This window comes from Haemaphysalis longicornis, unplaced genomic scaffold (assembly GCF_048455015.1).
Source record: "Haemaphysalis longicornis isolate Haplotype H1 unplaced genomic scaffold, Haemaphysalis longicornis Haplotype H1 scaffold_12, whole genome shotgun sequence".
Classification (NCBI taxonomy): Eukaryota; Metazoa; Arthropoda; class Arachnida; order Ixodida; family Ixodidae; genus Haemaphysalis; species Haemaphysalis longicornis.
This window is the reverse complement of record NW_027526225.1, coordinates 5,547,620-5,570,647: the sequence shown is the minus strand read 5'-3', so window position 1 is coordinate 5,570,647 and position 23,028 is coordinate 5,547,620. Positions and strand designations below refer to the sequence as shown.

At 45.3% G+C, this 23,028-nt stretch overlaps 1 protein-coding gene across 6 annotated transcripts in view; it reads right to left on the bottom strand.

The window, feature by feature from the left end:
• The window catches only part of Rhogapp190 (Rho GTPase-activating protein 190), a 77,478-nt gene extending 55,835 nt beyond the window's left edge, over window positions 1-21,643 (bottom strand). For 2 of the 6 annotated variants that reach the window (XM_077692803.1, XM_077692804.1), the window contains exons 1-2: window positions 21,335-21,643; window positions 5,121-5,841 (exon numbers count right to left, since the gene is read on the bottom strand). In XM_077692803.1, the coding sequence (XP_077548929.1) occupies window positions 5,121-5,803 (683 nt within the window). In that variant the 5' untranslated portion in view covers window positions 5,804-5,841; window positions 21,335-21,643. The remainder of the gene's footprint in view (window positions 1-5,120; window positions 5,842-21,334) is intronic. The other 4 variants (XM_077692802.1, XM_077692807.1, XM_077692805.1 and 1 more) reach the window with 4 other exon arrangements.
• Window positions 21,644-23,028: the final 1,385 nt, after the last annotated feature.

Sequence of the window (23,028 nt, the reverse complement as noted above, 5' to 3'; positions counted from 1 at the left end):
TCCTTTGCTTTCTTCTTGCATACTTGCCGGCAAACAATATCTTGACGGGCGATATCTCTTGCATCTAATGGCAAATTAGCTTTATAAAGTGACCTGTAAAATCACTTTCTTTAAGCCTATTTAGCCGATAGAAACCAATCAGCTGGGGAAAACACCTCAGGTACCACGGCACCTACAAAAAGGCAGTATTAAACCTGTACATTACTATAACACTAGCATCAGCAAAAAGATTCACCCATGTCAACATCTTGCAAAGCAAACAGTTAGCAAATCTGAGACAAAGCATAAGTACGTGCACAGCAGAAGCTGGCAGTTCCTTGCTAGTTAATACGGTAATCGATGTCATACCTCACAGACAATGTTTATTTCCCTAAAACCACTGCCTGCCGAATCATGTTCTTTTAAACAGGTACTCAATGCTGAATCCCGTTAAATGCCAAATGGAGCTGATTGCTGTCATCACAAAGTGCTATTGATGCTTCAGAATTTCAACAACTGCCATAGCTAGGTTGAGAATACTTCTAGAAGTGAGGCGCCGAAAGCAGGAGAACCAGAAAGACTTAAAAATGTTTTACAAGGACTTGTTTAAAAACACTAAAAAATGGCAAATCAGAGATGAACCTTGCAACAGATAGCAGCCCAGCAGCTAGTGGTAGTGCGGCACATGCTTCGACACTACCACGTACTGCAACATGTTTTGCTGACAGAAATTCTCTATAAGCATGCAAAATTTCTTGAACCTTACTACTTCCACGATTTTAGTCGCAGATTATAAACAACACTTTGTTTCCCTGTACACACCAACATGTGGATGTACTCATACAAACCACTAAGGTTTAAGAGGCTCATAGAAATATACTTTTGGTTACACGATACAGGCTTACCCATTTTGAATGGGGTAAATCAATGATCCTTCCAGATGTAGCCCTTGAATTACACCAATACTATACGCTTGGAACAGTTTTAGCAATCCTCACAAGGGCCCCTTCCTAAAAAGTTTTTTACAGCCTCAGCAACACTGTCAATGCTTCAACTACTGACTCTTAGCATCTGCAAATCAGTCTAGAGCAACATTTCACCCAGAACTTGCTCGAGACGATTTCATCTCAATAACTAATTTCCTCAAATCGAACCTGCAGGGCTCCCACAGCAGCCTCAACTGGGCTAGAAAACTAGCCAAAGAAAATAGCATATGTTTGCGATTCTAAGCACCCCCCAATTCTGAGCGAAAAATTTTGAGGAAAAAAGTTTGCAGGTGAATCTAAGCGCCCCCCTTTTCTAAGCAACCACCGCAAGGTGGATTTCAGACCCGTGGAAGTTGACATTATGGCCAAGTAATTTACGAAGTTTTACATTATAATGGAACACAAGACAAGCTGCTGGGGGATACTAAGAGCGGCAGCCCCAGCGGCACAGCGGACTCGAATGGGTAGAGAGGGTGACACAGTATCAGACGTACGCGGTGGGTTTAATGTCTGTACCTATTTTTCTTTTGAATGTTCACCAAACAAAGCATTATTCCTTGCACCCGTCTCATCGAGATAAGTCTGTGAATAACAGTGGCCAAGTGGGGGGGGAGGAGTGCTATTTCGGTTTTTTGGAAAAATGGGAAATTTTTGGAAAATTTTTGGAAAAATGGGAAAAATGGGGGTGCTTAGAATAGAGTAAATATGGTAGTCATGAGATTAATCAAAGAGCCTCCAAAGGCCGTGCTTAAGTGCACGGCCTACAGTTTGTTGGGCGCGCTTGAGCTTAACAAATTTGTACCTGCTTTCGAGCAAGCTTCTGCAAAACGTGTCTGATGGGACTAACTGCACGCTTCTTGGTCGCACTTTCCCCACGAAATCTGATTCTCACTCCTCGGCCGACGTACAAGGACGGCCACAGTCTCCTCGTGACCATTTAAAACCGCACTCCATTTCACTAACCCTGTGGAGCACTGTTGGGACTCTGGCGTGTGCAGAAGCATTTGGAACTAGAGCACTGCACGGGCCTGGGCCGGCCCGAAAGCCCGGGCCCGACCCGGCCCACGGGCCGGGCCAGGCCGCCCAAAGTCGATTATCAGCGGGCCTGGGCCGGGCCCGGGCTCAGTGCCTCGGGCCCGGGCTGGGCTCGGGTTCAGTGCCGCGGGCCCAGGCCGGGCTCGGGCTCGACGCCACGGGCCCGGGCCGGGCTCAGGCTTGAATTCATAGGCCCGGGGGTTAAGAGCATAAAATTGAATATTCTGAGTATACTTTTATGCGCTTCTTGGTGTTAGTTGTACACATTGTTTTAAAAACGTGTTTTGCTAGGGTTGATAGTCACTATACTGTAAATTTAATGACATTTCATGTTCTGCATCAAGATTTTATATTTTGGTGTATAACATATCAAAGATACGGTTACAAGGAATGCCCTAGAGGGGAAGGAATTAATTAAGCCACCCTGGAGCTGTGCACCTATGTCTATGTACATGTGTTTTAGATGTCGAACCAATCTAAATGCGGCTGCCGTGGCTTGAAATCAAACTCGCGTGCTAGAGAAGCGCCACCGCTTAACAACCACTCCAGGGAAAATATTTCAACGCACGCAGATACTCGTGGATTCAAATGGAGAGCAAGAAATTTCATTAATACCAACTTGTGACCGAAACAACCACATGAAGTTGCCAAGAGTCTGGTCATCAAAGGTGATGGTGTCTCTCGTGTAAGAATACGAGCAATGATTACGCCCATGTGGCGTGAACTGCACATGGTGTGAGCTAAACTACGTGTACTTTTCAACCCTTTTTTTGCATTACAATTCAGGGCGTGCTTGTACAGACTAGATGCTCCATCCGATTTCCCGCTACGAAGACACTCGACCAAATATAATAAACTAATTTTCTTCAACGTCTAAAACCAGGCCTGGTCACACACATGCGGACGATCCGTAGGCTAAAAAAAAAGACCGTGCCCGGGCTGGGCGTGGGCTTGAGACGACGGGCCCGGGCCGGGCCTGGGATTGAGACGACGGGCCCGGGCCGGGCCTGGGCTTGAGATGATGGGCCCGGGCCGGGCCCGGGCTAGACTCACTTATGAATGCCCGGGCCCGGGCCGGGCCCGGGCTCGGTGTTACGGGCCCGGGTCGGGCTCGGGCTTCACAAAGCGGGCTCGGGCCGGGCTCGGGCCTTAAAATTAGGCCCGTGCAGTGCTCTATTTGGAACCCGCGTAAGCAGTACTGTCTGTAGCATGCACAAGAAATTAACCCATCGCTTGCACCCTCCTTGTGGTAGCAGACAACACAATGGGAGTATGGAGGAGCTAGCTCTGTAGGTGCATCCATCCAACACACTCCAGACAATGGAATCATCTCCGACAACTACTACAGCCACGGTGGTACGATATCGCCATGCTGCCAACCTACAATACCTGAAACTCTTTTCTTTTCCAGCAACGACAGCAATTATCGAGAAGCACTAAGGCTTGTTAGGAAAAGTCGTATTACAGTAAAACGCCGCTACAATGAAATTCACAGGATGTGCGAAAAATTTGGTTGAAGCAGAAATTTGTTGTGGCGAGAACAGCCCCAACACATCACAAAAGGGCAAGAAAAATACCCTGTATATTATTACCTGCATCGCCAACCACATAATGCAATGTTTACAAAAATTAGTGACACATAATTATGTCTCGTTTATTAGGACAACAAACATATGAGTGGTTACCAAACTGTTTTTTACCCTCGCGTAAAGAGCATGTTACCGGGGGAAGAAATTCAGTCGCAAAACATAACGCTGTACAACAAGGCACATCTGATTACTTGCAGGAAGCTGCTAGGCCGCGAGAGGCCACCTCTCTCGCTTGTTGCAGAAACAGCGCCCATTATCTGAACCTGACTTGCATGGTGGCATCCGACCTTGGAAAGCAAGCCGAGCCTGCTTGCCTTTATCATGATTAAGATTCGGGATTAAGATTAGATGACGTGGGCTCAAGCCTAAACTTGAAAGCAATATTCTTGCTTTTGCAATGAGCGCTGCAATGACAGCTGCTCACAACCCTTACATCAATGGCGCAGTGCCACACATTCGTGCAACTTCAATGGATTAGCTGTAGCTCCGGCTTGGCAAACGGGGCCTGCGCCTCGTGGAAAGATGGCCAGCCGCATCGTTATCACCCCCGAACGATGGCACCCATCAATGAGTTTGTTAACGGGTGGTGCTGTGGGCGCACATTTTCAGTGAAACTAATCGGTGTGTATGTATAAAGCATTACAGATGCTGGCGCTATGCTTATTTTGTCCTGAAATAAATGTTCAAGCCCAGCTCCACAGGGCGAAAATTTCATTGAAGCGAAAACAAGCCTGACCAATGGTTCACTGTGGCGAGGACTTTGTTGCATTGGCTTTTATGGCTGTCTGATGGGGAAGTGGAAATATTTCAAAGCAAAAATTTCGTTGAAGCGGAATTTGTGGTAGCGAGGTTCGACTGTACCACAAGGTCGGCATTGGTATGCATTGGCTTAAGAGCGTGCCCTCCTCCTCTCTCCACCAACTGATATCTGCTACACCAGTGCTGCACACAACCAATCACACAGAACTCATATACAGGAGGCCTAAAACCAATCATACAGGAGCATCAGGGTTCTGCCCACAGTGGGCGGCAGTGAAAATTCCGCCCACTCCTCTGCTTCATCGCCCACTGCCTGTGGTAGGCCGCCCACCACTCCCACTGACTCACCCGTCTGAAATGTGGGCCTGAGGATCTAGGAACGGCCACTGTGCGAAAGCAGCGCCAGTGGCCGCACCTCTCTCCACCCGGTTACGTGAAAAGGAGTCTGAGCAAGTGGCTTTGAAGTCTCACATTGCCAGCTGCGTGCACATCTCTGAGTCGATGCCACTTTCTTATTTTTTTTACCGCGCTTCTGTACCACAATATTCGGTATTTGACCAAATGTGTTCAATTTTTGTGATGAAAATTTGAAATTCTTAAATCCCCCCCCTCCCCCCCCTTCCCCCCCTCCTTCCCCGCCACGTTCCCAATATGGCCACCTCTCGATAGTTTCTGGGGAGAACCCTGGTTTCAATCATCCTGGAGCATACGGACTCTCAATCATGCGGGAGCGTGCGGGACTGGGTCAGGAGATGAAGAGCAAGGGACTCACCGCAGCTCCTTGCGGGACACCAGGCGCTCAGCCTCGCGCAGGTGCGCCTCGCAGGCCTCGTCCGCCTTGGTGGCGGCCAGCACGACGGGCTTGCGGGTGCGCACCAGGGCCTGCAGCAGGGCGGCCACAAACTCGGCCTGCTTGTCCGCGGGCCGCCCCGGCACGTGGCTCACATCGTACACGCACACAAAGCCGTCCACCGTGAGCCGGCCGTCTGGCAGCAGCCGCTGCTCAAACTCCTTCTCGATGCCCAGCTGGCTCTTGCACACATACATGAGCTTCTCGGCCGAGCACAGGCGCAGGGCCGCGCACCGCTTGAGGTACGGCTCCGTCTTGCCGCTGCGGAACGGCTGGAAGGACGAGTCGTCGATGAACTCGGTCTGCTCCACCACGTGGAAGCTGAGCTGCTCGTCGTCGGGCCGCGCCTCGCCCCAGTAGAGGAAGTGGTCGTTGTTGACCACGCGACCGCCAAAGTCGGTCTGGCTCAGCACCGAGATGTGGTCCGTGTGGTAGTCGTCGGCGCGCGGCCGCACGAAGCGGTTGCAGAGGCAGGACTTGCCGACCCCCGTGGGGCCCTTGTCGCGCTCCGTGCCGCTCAGGCCCACCACGGCCACGCACAGCGACCGGGGGGACGCCTCCGACGCCGGCACTGGAGGGCCCCCCGGCTGCCGCCGGCTCGTCATGCGCACGGCCCCCCCTCAGCCGCCACAGGCCGCCCCCCCTGCACCACGAGAAGGGGAGATGGTCACTCCCTGTCGAACAAACTGGTCGAGTGGGTAAGGATCCACAATTTAAACAGCGCAAGGGACAGGACGAGAACGAGTGACAAGGACGAACAGCCAAGGACAAGGACGGACAAGGGACAGGACGAGAAAGACTGACAAGAAAGGGCGCTCCTTGTCAGCCTTTCTTGCCCTGTCCCTTCTCCATCCCTGTCCTTGTCAGCCTTGTCAGCACCCGTCCTTGTCAGCCTTTCTCGTCCTTTTTCTTGTGCTGTTTTAATCGTAGATTACTTCCTGTAAGTCATCTTTGCTTCCACACATGCATAACATTCATCATCATCATCTCAAAAAAAACAAGCACTCATGATGTATGTTGGGAGTGCACCCGGGAAGCTCTTTGCAACAATTTCACCCACGAGAATGAAACAAAGATTTGCCGATGCCGCACCTAAAATGGTAAACACTGTAATTACAGCATCCAATCGCTTTTTCGGACTCTGGAAATTCCGACTTTTTTGCTGGATATTCCAAACTTCCCTGAGGAACCGCCAGTTGCCCGCTCCACAGGAGTAATGACTCACAGATTTTTCAGGCTGCTCTTTTATTCCGAATATTTTTCGCTCCCTTCTAGGTCCGGAAAATCGGTCGGCTACTGTACTACACATAGATCACGGTAATGGCTTCATATAATAGTGTGGCTGCAACAGTCAGCAATAGAAGGCTAAACATCAACTGACACTGACTACTGATAAAGTGATGGCCCAGCAAATACAAGAGGTTAATACCTCCCCACTTCTACAACGATCACAAAAGAATGTGGCTTTAAGAAGCGCAATGACTATTCAACCGCTACGTCATAAGCAGCTGGTGAATAATTATACAAATAAAATCAAATGGATTGGTCCCGTGAAGCTGAACATCATAATTTCAGTCATGCACTAAATTTTCTGCCCAAGCACACACGAATGGACCACCAAATGAATGGCGCATAAATATCAGACCGGGTGAATCATCGGACCCTCCTGAAGCCAGAATCTTTCATGCAGAATGACGTGCAAATTGTTTAGGCACATGGGTGATCCACCCGCTCCTCACACTACAGTTAGCCAACTGCTGTTGGCCTTCTTTAGGCTGGAATCTTCTGCAACTGTGGTTGATTATGGCAACACCTGGGCCCCGCAGGGTACATCGTTGTCCCGTAGTATCACAGACTTTAGATTCAAGAATATTAGTGAGCACCGTAGCAAGGGCCACAAGGTGCACACTTAAGGCTGAAAGACAAGCAGTAAAGACTTGTTGGAAGGGAATTATCAGGTTAGAGAACAGGAATTGTACAAACTGTACAGAATTGTACAAATCATGCGAATCTGGTGGGTTGATACAGGGCAAACGCCAAGAAATATATTTAACATCACTTCTATAAGAGCACTGCAATATCCAAAGTGTGAGTCACACATGTACACACGCTAAACACAGCTTTCAATATGACAGTTGCTCTAAGGGAAACCTGGTTCAAATCGCGAGTGACACGGCATGAATAAAATTAGGTGTCTCTTCCAAGACAGAGTGAATCTAAAGGACGTGGCAAGTTGGTTACGTTAATTTTTGCTAAAGCCCATTTTTATTTTAAAGTGCTTAAAGGACAAAAAAAACTTCATTCATAAACAGCCCAATAATAGAACTGTAAAATGGTAGAATCACGATTGAAGGAACAATAAAAAAATAAAGATGGTAAAAAGTGGCATGCTGGGAGCCATCTTATTTTGCCGAAAGCTAGTAATGTTAGGTCTGGGCCGTCACAATGAATATGCAGTTCTGACATGTAAAAGCGAGACACCCTTAAAGTACGCGCTGGGATTTGAAATCTCACATCACTATCACTGACATTTACCACAAAAATGAAATGCGAAAAATAAAGGACTGAGAGTATACAGAGGCTATTAGAGTAACCTGAGCAACACTGAATTGCACTTTGCATGCCTGCATGTGAAGAGTAAGAAGGAAACACAAGACCAGATATAAGGAAAATAACATGTGAAATAGTCTAGTGACTAGTCTAGGATAGAATAGTTTAACAGGATAGAAAGTTGGGCGAGCTGGTGTTGATTCAAACAAGTGTCCTGGTGTTTTTTTAGTATACGTTACATTTAGCGTGAGGTGTTAACGGGTTTCCTGGTGTTTAAGTACCGTGACTACATGAGACGACGATTACAACGACAGGAGACGCCAACAGCCCTAGCCCCTAAGGGGCTTCACCGCTAACAAGCTTTTGGACATGCGACAACCGTGTAGAACAACAGTATTGGATGGAGCATCACAGCAGAATTCTTCCAGAATCGTGAGAGCATTCTACTAGCTGTTCACTGGTGTCGATGTACGCCCGTATCCTCCCCACCGCAAGGGGGGGCGGAGAACGGGTGAACGAAGGACAGCACGTTGCGGCTCAACTCTCGAGAAGGCGTTGGTCCGAATTAAGCGGTGTGCAGGTAAATTTGCGCCAAAATAACTAAAGTCCGCGGCCACAGGGCAATGTACATTTTCGAAGAGTAGGAATGCCGAATTATCCGAATTTTGGAATCAGTGTGGGTGAATTAACAAGGTTTTACTGTAGTTTAATGAGCCCACCAGCTGTACTGGCAACAATCAAGCACTGCCCTTGCCAATCCCATGCACGCATGCCCCACCACAAACTGAACCCCAGAGCCAGACCTCCCCCTCCCCTGGCATTTTGTGACATTCATCTCTGGTCACAGCAATGACGACCGGGAAAGTGGAAGAATGTGATACACACTCGACATACCAAAATCAGATGTTACACAATAGCCATGAAATGTACCGTCGCATGTAATCTTTCCACGCAGCCTGTTTTATTTCCAACTCTGTTTCATTCAAAAAAAATTTCAAGGCTTCATTAAGTTAAGACTATCGAGCTTTGACTGCAATGCACGTTCGCCACGGTAAAGGCCCGTTTACACTTGCGACCGGAGCGACCACCACACTCGGTGTTCACATTGGCACATGACACAAGCGACGGTGACGACGACCTATTTTCGCTTTCCTCATCGTCTCTCGCCTGGAACGTGACTTCACAAGAGTTTCGGGTTCGACATTGCGCATGCTACGGCAGGAGATGACGTCAGAAACTCTTGCATCCTCCTTCCACGTCACAAGCTACGGCAGCGACAAAAATTGGCCAAGATCAATTGCTATTGTTGTGCGACGAGAGTGACGCCGAGCTTTTGTCGCTTTCGGTCACTCCAATCGCAAGTGTAAATGTTCGTGATTTTAATTAAAGAAGTTAGCGAACTAAATCTGTAGAGCCAATAACCAAAACTCATTTAAAATTACCAACCGACTTTGGCGTTTCGAAAAATTATCAACTAAGCGACTTGCACAGTCAGTATTGCAAAGCCACATCTAAGCAAGAAGTCACAAAAATTTACAACAGCAAGGTCCGAATTTGTTGGGAAGGCACCCACCCGCAAATATATTTGCTTTCTATGATTGCCTATGCTACACAGCAACTTTAAATTGACAAATGAATGCTCACTTACAAGTGCCCTCTATGTGTTTACAATGGGTCACTCAATTGACAATTGGTTCGAAAGCCTTCGAAAAGCCTTTAAAATGGCCGTGTAGCATAGGTATAGGAAACACAAGTATATTTAACACAGTTAGCAAAGCATATCACCTAAATTTAACTACATCTTGGAGACAGAAAGTGGCTTGTGCCCAAACAAGTCTGACGTATTTCACACATATTAAACAATTCCATAAAAAAATGAAACTAATTGGCATGCCCTTTGGGAAGCTTGTTGGATCAGTACACTGCTAAACACTGTATCAAACTCAAACTCAAACAAAAGCACTTATCCTGATCTTTTGGTGCATGAGTAGCCCTGTTTTCACTTTGACTGTTTACTGCCGATGTCTCCCAAATTTAAAGGGTGCAACAAGTCAAAATTAAAGAGCAGTTCAAAGAATATTTTTTAATTGTGTTTTTTACCATCACTAGTTGGGAAGCTAGAGCCTTTTAAGAGAAAAAAATCAACTACCGCTCAGTCGAAGCGACAACGATAGGGGAACACGAAGCTTTCCGAACCGAGTCAACACCAAACAAACCAACCCAGAAGCAAGAAGTGGGTTTATTTGGCCTGTCTAATTTTGCACGTTTGTGCACCCCTCTCCAAATCCAAACTGGTTCAGCAGTGCAGGAATGGTGCAACTGAATAGATGTCGGCTTCGTAACGCGAGGGACTGAGGTTCAATTCCAACCACGGGAAGCTTCGTCATTTTTCTTCCCCTCACCCACAATCATCATCATCATCATCATCGCCAGAGAAAGTTGGCTTTCCTGCGGTGTGTTTTGAGTGGCCTACAGGCGACATCAGTGAGAGGATGTAAGCTTCGCTTTCAAAGAAACCAAAGCTTCAGTCATTATTGAGACTTGCTGCAATCACGAAGGAAGACCAGAATTCCCGCATCTTGAAGTGGGAATTCCGGTGTTCTCATATGCCTTTGTTTCCTATTTTGTTATTCCTGAATTGATTTAACTACTTCTTGTATTAGGTCCAACTACCTTTTTGAGAGTACGTACACAATTGGGTAATCGTCCTTGTCATTTCATACTGCGCACTGATCCGATGGGCCCTTGTGCTTAATTGTTGCTTCCATGTAATTATCTCATGCATTCAATATCGAGGGTCCCCCTTTCAGCCTCGACTCTGGGACCCTCGTCTGGATACCAAAATGTTTGTATTGCTTTTATTAAATAAACTTTCACTTTCAAAACAACAAAAAAAAACCTATGCAAATTATTAACAACAAACCATGGCTTGGAATGTTGATATATAGAGTGAAAGAGTGTCATCAGGCATGGCTTGACAAATGAAAAAAAAAAATTCACGTGTGAATGCAATGGTATCAGCACTACCAGGGCCTAAGTCAATGGAATATAAGAACCAGCATGGTTTTTGAACAGCAGAGCCGATGAAGCTTGAGCTTGGTCCGGTGGCATTAGCAAAAAAAAAAAAAATCAGTAACAAGAAAAAAATACCGAGCACCCTTGACCGTGCGCCTTGTGAGGAGCACCTGGCGTCGTCCAGGATTGCGCGTGGACTTGCGCCATGTGGTGAGCGCACAAAAAAAAAAATACCAAGAATAAATATCGCGCGCACGGGAGCGCGTGCCTAGTGTGGAACACCCGACACCATCCAATTTGACCTTCAAGAACACGCTGCCCAGCATTCGTGATGTGATCTCTCGCCTGCTCTTCCCCTCACCAGTTCACGTGCATTGATGCCTTAAGTGTGGAGCACAGGCACTGAGTTCACGCTACAGACGCCGAATTCGTGAAGGCTGTTGCCGTGGGTTGTAGCGCGTGCTAACGTAGTCCACTTTGGGAGAGATGTGAAAGCCTGCGGACAAAGCGATCCGGGCCTGCCAGTCATGGAGAACTTCCAGCGGAAAGTTCGAAAATCCATGTAAGGTGCAACAGCCGGGTCTCCGACGAACGGAGAGGGGCCGCCAGCTCTGCTAAGTTCTCCAGCCTTGCACCCCTAGTGCAAGCTGTGCCAACCTCATTTTTTTTTTTTTCTGCCTCAACAATTAAAGTAACTTTCACTAACAGATTCAGAGAGCTACCATACTACATTCTCAGACAAATGTGAAATACCTCCCAGTGTCGCTAAAATGGCATTGCATCCTTGGTGCTGAAAGATAAGTCTGTGCAAATATAGTACAGCTACCAGTTCCTCACATCAGAGTAACTGGGCTGCACAACACTTATTATGCACTTTATCCTATTCACGGTATGGCGATTTAGTGCTCTCCTCATTTTTGCGTCTTCCTTCGGATACAATGCATCTTCAGTAGGGTCCTGCCGCCTATTTTTTCCCTCATCCTCTGTCATCAGTTTCATAGTCTTCCCCACTCGCAGCTTCAACACCTTCTAATGAACTCCCCCCGTACACGACCAAATTCTCTCAGCCTTTTTTAAAGGGGTCCTGATGACAAAATACAAACTCAGTTCATCAAAAAGGCTGTTTTGTCCCGATAACAACAATACCACTTTTACTGCCAACTTCAAACAAATAATCAAGATATTAAAAAAAAAAAAACACATTTCACAGTGGCAGATCCCTGGCCACTTCCCTACACTTTTCTATGCCACAGAATTTCGTTCGGGCAATTGACAGCCACTGACCTAAGCCACCGCTAAAAAACATGACTGAGATATCGTAGTAGGGCGTTGAGTTGTGTTTGATCATATCACCTAAATTCTAAAGTGCAGTTAATACACCGATAAAAATAATTTTAGTACCAGTTCATGACACGTCACTCCTGCCCGATTTTACGTCACTATGGTGGGAAATTTGAAAGTTGTTCAATATGTCACGTTTTTTTTTTCTTTCAGTTAAGAAACATCTTTCAAGACTGGAATGTAGCCTAGTTAGCTACAAAAGCCTCGTTCTTTGAAATAGAACAAAGTTATATTGTGCCTTTTGTTCAACGCCTGCAGTCTCCCACTGCCCCGTATGCTCTGAGCTCTCCTCTTCACTACACATATTCCAGCCTGGAATCCCCATTCGACCTTTTCCTTTCTTCTCAAGCTTAAGGCACTGTACTTCATCTAGGGGGAGCATTTCAGCTGCTTACACCACCGGTAAATTTACAGTTTAAGCTTCACCTGCAAGCTTTACTAACCTTGCTGTAGCAGAGTACTAATCGACCAGATTTAGGGAATATCCCCAACGTGGAGTTAGTTTCTGCGAAGTAAAGTTTGACATCCACCTCAATGCAGCCATACGGCTACAGAGAAAAGCTGTGAGCTATGTCAGAAACTTCGCAGTTGAACGAAAATTCCTCCTGGTCCAGGATTCGAACCCGGGACCACCACTTAACCGGAGCAGTCGCTCTACCAACTGAGCTAACCAGGAGGCTAGTCGTTTGTAGCGTGAGAGCGAATTGATCAACAACTCGAAGTGATGGATAGGTGTTAATTCATCCTGGACCAGGAGGAATTTTTTTTCAACTGCGAAGTTTCTGAGAAAGCTGTATAGTTTTTTTTGTAGCCGTACGGCTGCATTGAGGTGGGTGACAAACTTTCCTTGCCCTTGACAAAACTTGCCCCAAAAAGCATTTTTTTAGGTATCACTTTTCTCTTGATTTGCAGTTTTTCATCCAAAAATTCCGTATGCGGAACAGTGCCATGTACTTATAAAAGCCATAGAGGCCCAATTTTAACAAACAAATAATAATTTTCCTATAATTCCCCACTTTTTCGCCTCGAGTGGTATCGCAGTGATACAAAGTACTCGAGAGGTACATCCCAGCATGCAGTGCAGCTAAGAACATCATTTCTTTTGCACTGTGAAGCTGAATGTGTAAACCATGCAACATGGGAAGCACATTTTGCATTTTGTGTTTCAGTAGTTGTTTAATTAGCATTATTTTTAATTGATTAGCAGTAGTAGTTCAAACCTAGAAGTTAGAATTGGTATAAACTTGTATGTGATTGTAAAACAAAAAAAAACTGCTCCCCATGTTTCATTCTCCACAACTTCTGGTATCTATTCATGTCTTGCTGGTAATCTTTTATTAAAAAAAAGTTTTTTTTCCAACTGTTTTCAAAAACAATCAAGGAATTCTTCTAATCAACACAAAAACTAGTTACCTCCCATTAAAACTAATAAGACATTTGAAATCAGCTAAAACAACTGACCAAGCCTATGAAGTTTCATCAGAATTGTTTTCAAAGCAAAAAAAAATATTTCTAAGACCAGTGTGCTTCCTTAAGTGTTGTCCTTGCTCCCACAGTTTTCAAAGAATGTAAAGTAATTGAGTTCAGGTGTTCACTTTTAAGCGTACATTTAATTCTACTGAAACCCATTTCTTCCTCAGGAAGCAAGTTGAGAAACATTATTGCACGAAGAGGCGTCAGTGGCTGCGGGCATTTTTTTAAACTAACGCTTTCTATTTGCGTTTCTCGTAAAATTTAGTTCCCCCTTACATATCCAAAACCGCACGTTGTGACATTTTACAATTCAAGAGTAACTGGCAACCACACTTCTGGGAACACTGTTTCACGAAAATCTCTTGTGGACTAACCCACAGATTCCCTTGAATGGATTCTCTGTCATGTTATTGGCATTTTTACTAAACTGGTATCTGCTAGTACCTTGTTTGACTTAAAGTAATGAATATGAGAAAGCAATCAGGATTTCCATCTGTATTATTTGTAGTGCATGGAAGCAACGGATATAATGAAGCAGTAATTATAGTGAAGTAATTCAACTTCATTATAAAAAAATGTTTGACTAAACTACCAACAAATACTAAATGAAAAATACATTATGCCCTATGGCACTCATGAACAGGTAACTGTTATTCTAATCTGGTCAAAGAGAACTAAGAACTACACACGTCATTTTAAACCACCAGAAAGACATGCTTTGGAATCTCGCATATGCCTGAAAATGTTGCATTGTGCCTACAAAATATTAAATATTACACCTTTATGAAAATACTGGGTGTTGCAATAGTATGATCACCTCTAAACAAGTAGACAACCGGCACGGCTCGTTTTACTGCAGCAAAGCTTTGCACAAAGGCTGCATGTTGCGGTCTATTTTTTCTCTGATAATACAAGCAACCACGTTGTGTTAGTTTCGTTTTTTCGTTTTGCAAGTAAAGAAAAACCTGTTTTCGTCTACTGGTGCAGACGACGCTTTTGGGTTTTTCACATGTATCAACACAGCAGAAAAATTATTCTGGCCAGCTTAACTCCCAGAGGTGAAAAACTGGTTATCAATCGATTGCTTAATAAAAACTAGAATACTCCAGCCACACGTAATATTTTGAAACAAAATTGACCAGTATTTGCGACCCTCGCACAAATTTTCAGCAAGAAGGATTCAGCAGTTTGTAAATAAAAAACCGGCCACGCATCTCCTCACTTCACCGCAAACGTCGTCGAAAGACGTCTTATGCCACCCCTGCCACATAAATGCCTTTCTCCCCACCCGCCCACCTCTCACGCTCCCCCCCCCCCTACAAACACAGTGGACGTTGGCTCCAGTCAATTAAGTTTTCCCACATTCTACTGCTTGTGCTCCATATACTGGAACCTTCCGTTATTGTTGGACTTGGAATGCAGCTACAAAGTATAGGCGACGGCCCCAGCTCTTTTTGTACCTTTGGTCCGAAATATCGTTTGCAAACACATATTCATTTATTTTCTCTCGCAAATATCAACCGTACACCTGTTTTCAATTAAAACAACGTTGCCAGTATCAGTTATGTGTTGATGTTTTGCCTCAACTATGCCTCATGTTATCTTCTTGCTCAATTGAAACTATTAGTGAAACTATTAGCATATAATTATTAGCTATGAAATTACTAACAAGTGAAACTATAAGCATATAACACTTTAGTACGTCCAAAGCTGGAATAGGCTTGTATTGTGTGGGGTCCAAATACTAAGTCTAACATATACGCACTCCCTCGAAAAGATTCAAAGGCGAGCAGTGCGTTTTATTTACTCGAAGTATGGTCGTGATACATCAGTTACTGAGTTGATGCGAGATAATGAATTTCGGACACTACAGTCGCGACGCCAGCTTCTCCGTCTAAAATTCTTGAACAGCGAACTTGGGCTAGATTTGCCACATTACGTTACCCCTGTTTCGACCAGGCAAACTTGTCATTCTCATGTCCTATCTTTAACTCCGTATTTCGCACAGACAAATCTATTTTAGTTTTCCTTTTTCCAGAGAACTGTCACATAATGGAACAACTTGCCTTCTGATTACCTTCAAACCTTAGATCTTGATGAACCAAATGTTTATTTCTGTGAATCTTGACCCCCACCCCGAATATTTCTTGATTTCTCTGATTTGATGTTCTTCTTCTACTCGCTATTCTCTTACGCAGATGTATTTTAGTCAAGTTGTGTCACCTATGTACTGATTTTGTGGTTGTGTTTGTGCCCCTCCTGCTTGGGCCTTTCTGGCCTGCAGTATTCCACAAATAAATAAACTAATTAATTAATTAAGTACTGACCAGTATGAAGCGAGGTACCGATTTAGTGGTCTACATACAAACTTGTATCAGAATTATTTTATTTTTTGGCCAGGTGGCTTAATCGAGGAATGGACGGACGGATGGACGGACTAAAATTTTTGAACTTTTACCCCTGTCACACGGCAAATCTAATGTCATTCAAACTGAATGACATTAGCTGGTAATGACATTCGGCTCGGCAGTGCGGGTCTACACGGCAGAACAAATGTCACTTGATTGTGATAGCGGTGACGAATAGCGAGCTCGCATAACCGCAAAATTACATTTCAAGCACATCAGAATGTTTTCACACGTAATATATTTTTAAAAAACGTAACAAAAGATTATTTTTTTTTAATAAAAACAAGAAAACCACCGATTTAGGCGACATCAGTAGACATCACAAGCTGACACAAGTCTGCAGAAAATCCGGATTAGGGTAGCGTGCGCACTGGGGACGAGATTTTCTTTTTTGTTTGTACTTGTTTGTCTTTCTTTATTTGAACAACAACACAATGAAGAAAATGTAAGTTTACTGACAGTTTTTAGAAACAGTATTCTTTCGTTTATTACTGAATTTTCCTGTCTAGTAGGGACGCGCTACTGCTGTCGAGGCTACTCATTTGGCCACTAACTGAGGTCGGGGACCTCAGTTAGCCACTAAATGTCACTCGCCTCAAATGTCATTCGGTATTCTCGTGTAGCGCCGGACATTTAGAGTGAATGACATTTGCTGTAAATGTCATTAGATCTGCCGTGTGACAGGGGTATTAAATAGCCCAAGAAACACTCCCGCCTTTAAAATTTTTTGAGTTCCTGATTTAGTCCTAAGACACCCTGTATAAACTGAGGCTAAAAACTTGTTGGTCGCACAGGTCAGGTAAGCTTAGGTTGAAACTAATTACCACACACCAAGCAGCAGCATACCTGCCAACCTGGGGATATCAAAAATCGGGAGATTTTCCTCAAGGGGGAGGGGATTTTTTTTTTTTCGCAGCATACGTGACCTGTCTAGCCTCTGAGATCAGCTTTGATTCCAAGTCCACAATTCGCAAACCAAGCAAATACTAAATGACGTTGCTGTTGACCAAGAAATTGTCCCCGGTTCCCTGCTTCTCGGCGACGCCAACAAAGTTCTGGTGCTTGGTCGCTGCCAAATGCAGTTGATATCGCTTTTCCCGCCGTGCGCCACGCTCATGTCGCATGCAAAAATCGCACAAACTTCGTAGTGCTCGCCTTTTTGCGGTGGCACAACGCATGGAAATCTTCAAGAAAAACTGCAAATACTTCTTTTTCGGCTTTGACAACGCCATGTTGTCAACAGAGCTATCAAAAAAAAAGGCCTGCACACTCATTGATGTGACTGCCGCTGATTTCAGCTGGCTACCTAATTCATGATGGTAATTACAATGTGACGATGCTGCTTGACGAGCTTTCTTTATTTATTTTTTTTTTGTCGGCACAGTTGGGACACCTTTTTGGGAGATTTATGACCATTCTCGTACAACCAGGAGGATAGGTAAAAAATCATCAGTCTCCTGGGAAAATCGGGAGACTTGGCAGGTATGCGGCTGTTACAAACTGCACGATTATTTAACCAACGACCCACACTCCAAATCAAGTCACAAAAACCAGCAATTTAGCATCCATAATGCTGTTATCTAAGTTTCCTGCAACATTGAAATGTAGCCCCCAATGATGACATATACAATTTAAGACCATAAAGCCAGTTTTCTAGAAATAATAATAAAAAAAAAGCAACGGACTAAAATCCAAATCACAGCTGCGAATACCCTTGACCTCTCACCACAGTATTTCTTGTTACTTTACTCCCCGAACTCGCATGTTTCATTTTTTCAAACGCTGCATAATCACCGACCAAACGTTGCACGAAAATCAAGTCTTTGGCACAAAGCTCTGTTACAACTGCGTGCCTGGTGTGCCAAGCTCCATGTTTTGGTTTGCAACTATTTGCTTTTTATCTTAGTTTGTTTTTTTTTGTATTTTTTTCTTTTTGCAAAAACTTACAAACTGCTTGTTACAGTAATTTGTAGGAGTGGCGTGAAATATTCCAGCCCAATTTTCCATTTTCCCCACGTCACGCAAGACAAGTGAATCGTACAACTGCCTTTAAACACAAAGAAATCTACAAGGCAATGACCTCACAAAAATATGTCTTTACAGGACCTTTTCCCCTTCAACTAAAAGTTAAAAAACAAACAAAAATTAGCCCCCCCCCCCCCCCATTTTCCTTTTTTGAACGCCACATGAAAATCAAATTCCACAGAATCTCCTCAACTCAAACTCAAAGAGTTTGAAGATTTCCTGAAGCCGAAATCAACCGGCTTTGTGCTTGATCTGTTTTTGCGCCATTACATCAAAATACTAATGGTTGCAAAAACACCTTCACTTGAGGGTGCATAAAAGCTGAGTGCGAAACTGCAAGCCGCTATAAGTGACACACCACTCTGCCTGGAGATGACAAGAAAGCAAGCAAGATTAAACAGGGCAATGAAAAGGAAAGACAACCTTCGATCTTGTTTAATTGGAAGCGACTAGTCCATCGGTGACTCACCATGCTCTATTCCAGTCACAAAATTTGTTTTCTTAACAGAAAAAAAAGAATGCCAGAAGTGCCGAGAAACTCAAATTTCATGCTCAAGGACGCAATAGATGCCAGCACTGAAAACACAATTACAAGTGTACTTACTGCACGTTAGCACTGTAGTGATGAGATCAAATGAACTAGAGGCTCCACTAAAATCGCCCAGTCACGTGTTTTTGCGATTGTTTAGGGCGGCGGCTGTTATTAATCGGCCAAACAAGATTCGGTGACATTACAGAGAAATTGCCAGAAAGTGGATACGCAGTCGCCAATACTTCATTTGTTTTTGTTAATATCTAGATTTGTTTGAAGTTTGCGGTAAAATTGGTACCATTCTTGTGGGGACAAATCAGTTTATTTTGCAAAACAAACTTGTATTTTCTTTTCACGGCCACTTCCGAAACAAATCCAGGAGGGGAGAAAACACACTGCTTGCCGCCACCACCAGTGCAAGTGATGGCAAATGCACTCCTAGTTTCCAGGACAGTTCTGTGTCCCCCCTTTCTTGCATCCTCTCTCTCGCATAACTGCCCCTCTGTTTTGTGCAGCACTCCAAATTCTCCTCTTCTATGGTACTGTAGTCTTGTCTCTTGCTAGTGGTTTCTTCTAACTTGTTTAAGGTTTCATTAGATTACGAGATGGACCAAGCTGCTCTACACTTCTCACAGCAAAAATGTGCGGGTAAAAAAATATGAGCATGTAAAAAATATCTTGAAGTACTTATAGTTTAGCAATTCGCTCATGAACAAGCCGAAACGTAGATTCTCCGAATAGCTCTCAAGGTTTTTGTGCAGAAAAAATGCCGAACATCTAGAACCTTCACTTATAACATGACAAGAATCGATGATTGTGCTCCTATTTTGAAACAAGACTCTTGTGGGCACAGTTGTCCAAACGTGTGTCCTCTTCACAACCTTTAGAATGTGCGTACCATGCCTATAGCCCGTTGGTATTCCACTAATTTCAAAATTCCTACCACAACTTCTATTGTTCTTCCTGGTTTAGTAACTCCACGTTAACAGTGCCTTACTGTCTCAGCCATAGCACGGGCATTCGAGACGGTGCATTTAAGGCATAAAGTAGGCCTAGCTGGTGATTATTCACTAGTGATACCTAAGGAGTGTTTATAAGTGTGTTAAAAACAGCCTAAATCACACATGCCATAGGCTCTTTATTTATTTTTGTTTTAAGATGATACGCTGGAAAACGCCAGCAAGTAATACGCCAAAACAAAACAGTGCCCCTTTGCCATTTCTTTTTCCCTTTCTGCATACTTCCTTCCTCATGCTACACCCATACTAACTCGATCCCCTGCTCTGCTCTCCAGAAAACAAAATGACTATTCAAAGCAGCAAACACAGACGACACCTGCACAATTTAGCTTAGTTTTTGGCGTGCGATTCCCAGTACGCTTCTTGTCCAGCCAAGCCTCAGAAAGTAGTCTGGCAATGTGGGACTGCGCAATTTGACAATGACCTAGCCAAGGTTTTTACGTGGCTGTCAACTAACAGTAATAAACTTGCCCACGTACGACTGGTAGCTTGAAATAACACCAGCTCTCAATTATACCAACCCTGCTAACTTGAAACAAACGCTATGGCGACAGAAACACATCCCTTCGTATGAAATCCTAAAGACATTCAATTACGACTGTACGAAATTTTGCGTAGGCCCGCAGTTGTGAATTGTGTACACTGGTCTTGCGAAACATTGCAGGCTATGGCCCCCTTTTTTGTTTGTGTGTTTGTCACCTAGATAACCTGCCCTGCTAGAAGACTGCTTTTTTTTTTTTTTTCTCCTAACACGCCAATGTTGTTTATGCGCAACCCAGTCCCGAAACTGCCTTCAAAGCTCAGCCCACATCCGGCCTTCTGCCTACTTCCAGAAACCTCCCTCGAACGTAGAAAAATTATTAAAACTTGAGGGCGAATAATTTTGGCGGTCAGACAACGGAGATGTGCTTCGACTAAGTAAATGGCTTCGCAATGGGAAACGTGCCTGCTTTAGCGATGGTTCGCGCAAATCAGAATAAGAACGCGCAACTCGCGTCTCGTGGTACCACAGTGCCGCACGACTACCATCGCACTTTCGTGATGGCTCACGGGGGCAAAAAAGGTACCGGCGAAGCCAGGATGTGTTCAATGACAGATCTGCCGCAATGTGCACGACATGGAAAAGTATATCCATTCAGCAGACTACGGTTGCTACGACCTGCCAACCGGGCCGCAAGAGCCGAGCATTCGAGCAGTGATCAAGGCCGTGCAGAGAGTTTCGCTCGCAGCTACCTTACTAGGCAGCCTAAACGAGCGTCCTATATAAAAGCTGAGTAATCATTCGATGCGGTCACGCAATACAGCGTCTCAAAGGGACGGTGAATCAGCAGCGCGTCGTTTCTCGAGACCGCGGCACGCGAAGGGCCCTAAAAAGATCGGACAACCACCGCTCTCCGAGGTGGCCGCCCAGGCGGCACCTTAAATTTCATCCAAACAGCTGGAACACCTGACGACTAGCCCGAGGGGTAAATCGCGGCACGACCAGGGGCTAAGCTGCAGGGATTTGGTGGCGCTCTCAATGGACACAGCCGAGCGCCGCTCTACCCACGAGCTGAAGCTGTCAGCAGCGCGAGTCACATCTGCGCCGAGCGCGCGCCGCGGTCCCGTCAACGGCAACGGTCCGCGCGCGGAGTCCTCGTGCCAGGCTCGAGGCCGTAGCCACGATCGGCACACTCATTGGGCAAGCGAAGCCGAGAGCGTCGTATAGGCTTAGCCCGAACTAGGCAGTGGCGGCTCGGCCGGAGCGTACTTGCGCGATCACCGCACGCTCACCTGGCGACTCCCGATGGAAAGGCTCGGCTGCCGTGCTGCCGCCGCTGAGGCGCCTAGGGCCCGAAGCCCGGCTCACGCGACGAGTGGAACCAGAGCGGGCAAGCACGCACGCATTCTTGCTAAACGAGCACGGATGATCTCGCTCAAAGAGCAGCCATGATGGTTTTTCATGAGTGACATGCCCTCGCTGCAAACAAGTAACAAAAGCGCAGAGAGCAGTCGTGATGCAAGACCACGAAGCCGCATTTGTGCAAACTTGAAGTGAAAAGGATTTCTGTTTATTTGCGTACGCGAGAATGAGAGCCGATTTTATTTGAGCGACGATGCGTAGCCGAACGCTGAGCAAACCGAACAAAACCTTCCACCGGCGAGTAACTAAGCCGCGCGGTCTAATCGGCCATATCAAGCACAGAAAACGGCCAAGACAAGCCAGTTGCAAAGAAAGCAATAGCGGCAAAAGCAGTAAATTTGGCAAAGAAAAACTAAAGTGTTTTGCATAGGTTGATTGTTGGCAGCGTTGTTTTGTGTTTTGATGCTTGGATCAGTGGTACTGCTTCTATTTTAACCCACTTTGATTTGCTGTGATCGTTTCCGATGATGTTGGAGCTGCGAAATCTTTCGTTGCGGAACAAGAAGCGCGCGCATTTTGAGTTTTAGGGCAGAGTACGTTCCTTGTACTCAAGAGTGCGCAGCCGTCTAGCTCTGTCGCCTTGTCGGCTACAAGGATCGTACTACGCAAGAAAGTTTGCCAAACGGCACAATGGATATAACTTCCCTACCGTTTCACCCTGGTTTGGTGATTCCGTTAAAAGCGTGAACGTGGATGTCCGGCAGAATTTTTTGGCAGCCACCATGAGGTGACACAGAATTTTGGTGAATGGCATGAGCTTAAATTTTATCTCTCTTGAGCGTTGACCGCGAACAAGTACGCGTAAACTTGAGGTCCGAATCATGTTTTGGACGGCGTATGACTTCGGTGGTGATTGATCGCGTAAACGCGGAACGCTCGCGCTTCACAGACACGTGGGGCATCGAGAGTTTTCGTTCGCAGGACATGAAATAGGTACATGGAATCCTAGTAATATTATCATTTTGCACTCAAAGTAGTCCGTTGTTTCATGCCTTTCCCCGGAAAAGTTACCAGTGTTTTGCTTCTTCCTGTCAATCGGCAAGCGCGTAAAGTCTGGCAGCGCGTGCGCCCCTGCCCCCTCCTCCGTGCAAGCATAAAGGAGCGACCGGGGATGTACTGTACGCGTGCTTAGACGGGAAAGAAACCGGCCAAAACGTCGAGATAAACACGAGCCGTAACTCCATGCGCCCAAATTCTCTAAGTCAACGCAAAACACCAACTATGGAGACAAAAAATTTGTTCTGTGCGATGATGACGGACACAAAATGTGCTGACCCAATATGACACAATATCTGCAAAAATTTCCCTCATGTGGTAAAAAGCACAGAGTTTCTTATTTTTTTATAGTAAGTATATTGCAAGAATTAAACTCTATGGTAGCTGCGTCGGCGCAACACGACTACTGCCATCACATATCGCAGAGCTACTGCAACTTTTTCCACTTCGTGCCCTTTCAGAGGGGAAGAATTCCAAAAAACAAAGCTAAAGATGATTAAGGTGTCGATGATACAGCCAAAATTACAGCCAGTGTACCAAAACCAACGTTTATGGCCAAAACTACAGC